The following is a 4,838-nucleotide window of genomic DNA, read 5'->3' as shown; positions in this document are numbered from 1 at the left end:
ACCCCCCACCACACACACACACAGTCGTCATCGTCGCCGACACTCGCCACCGCATCAGCTGCAGTGGACTTTATCAACGCCTCGCCGTCGGCTTTCCACGCTGTGGCAACGACAAGGGAGACTCTGCTCGGTGCTGGGTTTGTGGAGCTGGCCGAGGGAGAGGTGTGGACGCTCGAGACCGGCGGCAAGTACTTTGTCACCCGCAATCAGTCGGCTGTCATGGCCTTTGCCGTCGGTGGCGGGTACACGCCCGGAGCGGGTTTTACCATGCTCGGCGCTCACACCGACTCGCCGTGCCTCAAGGTCAAGCCCATCTCGCACAAGGCCTCCGAGGGTCTGCTCACTGTCGGCGTCGAGGTCTATGGCGGGCCTATCCTTCACTCGTGGTTTGATCGCGACCTTGGTCTCGCCGGCCGCGTCGTCGTCCGCAAGGCCGATGGCTCGCTCGGCTCGCACCTTGTCCGCGTCCACCGCCCGCTGCTTCGCGTCCCGACCCTGGCCATCCATCTTGACCGCAAGGTCAACTCGGGCTTCTCATTCAACGCCGAGACGGAGCTCCTGCCGGTCCTCGGCTCGGCCTTCCAGCTTGCCTTTGCCACCGACGACGCGCCCGCCGGCGCCGCCGCCACCTCGGACACCGAGTTTGAGGTCTCGCTCGGCCATTCGACCGTCCTCCTCGATGTCCTTCTCGAGGCGCTGGCTGCTGAAGACGGGTGTGCTGGCCTCGCGCGCGACGCCATTGTCGACTTTGACCTCGTCATGTACGATGTGCAGGACGGGACGCTCGGCGGCGCCCAGAACGAGTTTATCTTTGCCTCGCAGCTCGACAACCTCATGATGTCGTTCTGCGGCCTCCGCGGCCTGCTTGGCTCGCTCGACTCGCTCGCCGACGACACCAACGTCCGCCTTGTCGCCCTCTTTGACAACGAGGAGGTCGGCTCGCAGTCGGAACACGGCGCCAACTCGAACCTGCTCCAGCGCCTTGTCGAGCGTATCATCCACGGCCTTGCAGAGGCTGCCGCCGCCGCTGGCTCGCCCGACGTCCAGCTCTCGTCGCTCTACGACCGCACCATCCGCAAGTCGTTCTTCGTCTCAGCCGATATGGCCCACGCCGCCCACCCCAACTACCGCTCCAAGCACCCGGACACCTCGCGTCCAGCCATGAACAAGGGCCCGGTCATCAAGTACAACGCCCGCGAGCGCTACGCGACCACCGGCGTCTCAGCCGCCATCCTCAAGGAGGTCGCCGCTCGCGCCGACGTCCCGCTCCAGGCCTTTGCCTGCCGCAACGACATCCCCTGTGGCTCCACCATCGGGCCCATGACCTCGGCCCACCTCGGCGTCCGCACCGTCGATATGGGCAACCCGCAGCTCTCCATGCACTCGGCCCGCGAGATGTGCGGCTCGCGCGATCCGGCTCTCGCCATCGCTCTCTTTGAGGCCTACTTTACCCACTTTGCCGCCATCGACGCCACTCTCCACGAGTCGTTCCCGGCCGCAGCTGCGTCTTCATAAACCCGTCCCGCCCGTACATGCACCCGCTACAGATCGGCTGTCGACGGCGGCTTGAGCTCGGGCGGTCTACGGGGTGCAGCGTGCGAGCTCGGCGGCTCGAGCGGGCTCGGCAGCGGCAAGCCGGCGTCGCCACTGCTGGCCAGCGCACCGCTGAGCGACTGTCGCCGTGGTCGCGCCGCAGCCGGCTTGGGCAGTTTGGGCGGCTTGACGCCACGCGCCAGCGTCACCGCGCCACCGCCTCCGCGCCGCGGCTGGGAAAGCTCCGCCGCGAGCACCGCAGACTGGCTCTGCGCGTCGCCCGACGGCATCGTTGACCGCCCGCGGATCACTGGCGGCTGCGCCGTCGCCGGCATCGTTGACGCCCGTTTCGGCCGTTCCGGTGGCGGCGCGGCCGTCGCCATCATTGCTGATGCCGGTGAGAGCGGTGGTGGTCGTTCCGGCGGCGACGCCCCGGACGCTGCCGGGCTGGCCGCCGCATCGATGGTGAGCGACGGCGGCGAGGTCGGCGGCGAGGTCGGTGGCGGAGGGCAACTTGGCGGCGGCGGCAGCACCTCGGGTGAGTCGGGCGGCGGCGGACCGGCCGGCGGCGGGGGCAGCGCTTCGTCGTCGACGCCGGGTCCGCCCTCGGGCGGTGGCGGGAGGACAATGCCATCGGGCAAGAACGGCTCCGAGAGCGGCGCCGAACGAAAGACAGCGGCAATGGGCTGGGTGAGAGGCGACTCGTCGAGTCGATCCAAGTGCTGGACAAGGAGGTCAGCGAGCGCTGCCGCGTGCTGGCCGATGGGGTCCGCGTCGACGTGAACCTTGACCAGCGACGGGTTGGCCAAGAGCGACGATACCGAGTCGATGAACGTTTTGAACGCCTCAATGTTCTCCACAATGAACGGGTTGGCATCGGCCATAAAGGCCTCCTTCTTGCCAAACTGGACGAGGTTGCCCAGGTTCTGGATGGTCTTGGCCACAAGAGTGAGTGTGCGGGCCGAGGTCTTGGACGGCTGCTCCGACGAAAAGTCAAAGACCTTGGGAGTGAGGATGGCTGGCACAAAGAAGCGAAGGAAGAGGAAACCCGAGACTGCAATGTATCGCACGTTGGCGTGCTCGGGCTCGGGCCATTTGGACGCGCATGCCCGTGAAATCGCGTTAAAGATCGAGACCATTCCAGCCGGGCACGAGTCGGCTGAGTGCACGATAGCGTTCCATGCGTCCGAGATGAATCCGTTGAGTGTCTTCCACGCCTTGCGCACGTTTGACTCGGGCGTGAGGCTTGCGTCGACCTCGCACGAGACCTTGCACGCGTAGATATCCGCAATGACCGGGCCGAGCGTGGCGTGCAGGTACTCCATGCCCACCATCTTCATAAAGTGGTCCAGCGCCTTGGTCGTCAGCGAGTTGCCGCGGAAGATGATGCCCGGATCGTTGGTGTTGGAGATCTCGTGGTGAATGAGCTTGTGGAGGAATGGCACAACCTGCCCGCGCGCGTGGTAGACGTGGAGCAGGTGCCCGGCCGTGACCTGCCGCAGCGCCGCAGGCACCATCTCGCAGAACGCCACCATCCGCGCAGGATCCGCGTCGATGGCTTGGAACAGCGCCGCGTAGTGATCCTGCGGTCGCACAATGAGCACCGTGTGCTTGATCTTCAGCCGCAGCCGCCCGACCTCCTCACCGCTCGCAGCCGCCGTGAATGGGTACCACGCCTCGGTCATGGTGTTGGGCCGAATCGAGGCGAGCTCAACCGACGCCCACCCGCGGAACTTGTCACCCTTGGTCGTGTGCTTGTCCTTGAACACCTTGATTGAGAGCGACGACGAGCCTGCAGGGAGCTCCTCAAAGGCAAACTTGTCGCCCCACAGCGGCTTGTTTGTCGTCTCGGTCTTGGACGTCCGCGCCACAACCCGGTCGCCAAACCCAAGCAGGCTGTAGTACTCGCCAGACTTGGTCAAGCCCTTGAGCTCGCCGACGGTCACCTCGAGCGAGGTGGCAAAGCCACCATCGCGGTCCAGCTTCTCGCGCGCCGACGGCCCCATCGTCGCCTCGCGCAGCGCCCGGAGCCACGCTGTGTAGTTGTGCTGAGACGGTGCGCACAGGTGGAGCGTCGTCTCGCCGCCACACACCATCAACGCGTAAGGTCGCGCGTAGAGCGAGGCATGCAGAGCGCCGACCACGTCCTCACCACTCGGAATGAGGAGCGAGCCTACGGGCTCGCTCGCAGCCTCGTGTGCAAACCAGTACAGCCGCGACTGCGAAGCCATGAACACACAAAAGTACTCCTTAAACTTGGACGCGTGCTCGCCAGACTCCTTGAGCATCAGCCGGCCCTTGACCGTCGGGTTGACAAGCGACATGACCGAGACTCGCGACGCCGCGTCCGACTCGTCCGCCATCTCGACCACAAACGACGTCAGCTCTTGCCGCGAGTTGATGTTCTCGATGTCGGTCCGCATCTGATGCGCGAGCGAGTAGCCTGACTGCGCCGCACGTTCCAGCGAGAGCGCAAGCTCGGCGTACTGTGCCCGGAACGACCGGTTGAACACGTTAGACGTCTCCTGGAAAATGTCCAGCAGGCCAAGCAGCATCGTCTGCTGCGTTCGCGACGCCTTCTCCTTCTCGGCAAGCACTAGCTTGGAATCGGAGAGCTTCTCCTCCAGGTTCGACACCTTGCGCTCGAGCTTGGTCACCTCCTTGTCCTTCGCCTTGTGGTTGGCCTGCGCCCGCTTGTACGCCTGAACCGCGTCCGCAAGCTCCGCCTGCGTCGAATCGGCACCGCCGGCAGCCTTCTTCACCGCGTTGTACGCAGACTGCAGCGACTTGATCGACTTGGAGCCCTCGCCCACAAACGTCCGACTCTGCTTCTCAAACTCGGTCGTAGTCCCCGCAAGCGCACTGGCAAGCGCTCCGAGGCCATCCGCGAGCTCGTTGTGGACTGCTGCGTTCTTCTTGAGCTCCTTGAGAGTCGAGACCCACGCCGCAGAGAGCGGCCGATCACGCGACGACGTCTTGTGTGTGGCATACAGCTTGCCAAGCGCCTTGTAGTACTTGACCTCGATGGCCTGCCGCTCTCGCAGCAGCGACTGGAGCTCATTCGAATGGTTGAGCCCTCCAGCCACAAAGGCCGAGAGGCGGTCGAAAACCTCCTGTTGCCCATACCAACCGCCGCCCATCGCCGACCAGCCAGAGCCACCACCACCACCACCACCACCACCACCACCACCACCACCACCAATGCAGCCACCCGCACCACAGCCACCACCAGCAACACAACCGTCACCCGTCCAAGTTATACCGTCCCCCCCCCACCCCCCACCACCACCACACACACACACTCG

The 4,838-nt window shown here is 65.1% G+C and overlaps 2 protein-coding genes across 2 annotated transcripts in view; one reads left to right on the top strand and one right to left on the bottom strand.

Moving 5' to 3' along the window:
- AMSG_07507 (aspartyl aminopeptidase) overlaps positions 1-1,539 on the top strand; it is a 2,008-nt gene extending 469 nt beyond the window's left edge. Inside the window, exon 2 of the mRNA XM_013900543.1 lies at positions 25-1,539. Within this exon, the coding sequence (XP_013755997.1) occupies positions 25-1,515 (1,491 nt within the window). The 3' untranslated portion in view covers positions 1,516-1,539. The remainder of the gene's footprint in view (positions 1-24) is intronic.
- Positions 1,540-1,541: 2 nt separating this feature from the next.
- AMSG_07506 (uncharacterized protein) overlaps positions 1,542-4,838 on the bottom strand; it is a gene marked incomplete at both ends in the record, with an annotated part of 3,764 nt that continues 467 nt past the window's right edge. Inside the window, one exon of the mRNA XM_013900542.1 lies at positions 1,542-4,646. Coding sequence (XP_013755996.1) covers positions 1,542-4,646 — 3,105 coding nt within the window. The remainder of the gene's footprint in view (positions 4,647-4,838) is intronic.

The sequence above is a fragment of the Thecamonas trahens genome (assembly GCF_000142905.1).
Source record: "Thecamonas trahens ATCC 50062 unplaced genomic scaffold supercont1.36, whole genome shotgun sequence".
Lineage (NCBI taxonomy): Eukaryota > Apusomonadida > Apusomonadidae > Thecamonas > Thecamonas trahens.
The sequence above is the reverse complement of the archived record's forward strand: the minus strand, read 5'-3'. Positions and strand labels throughout refer to the sequence as shown.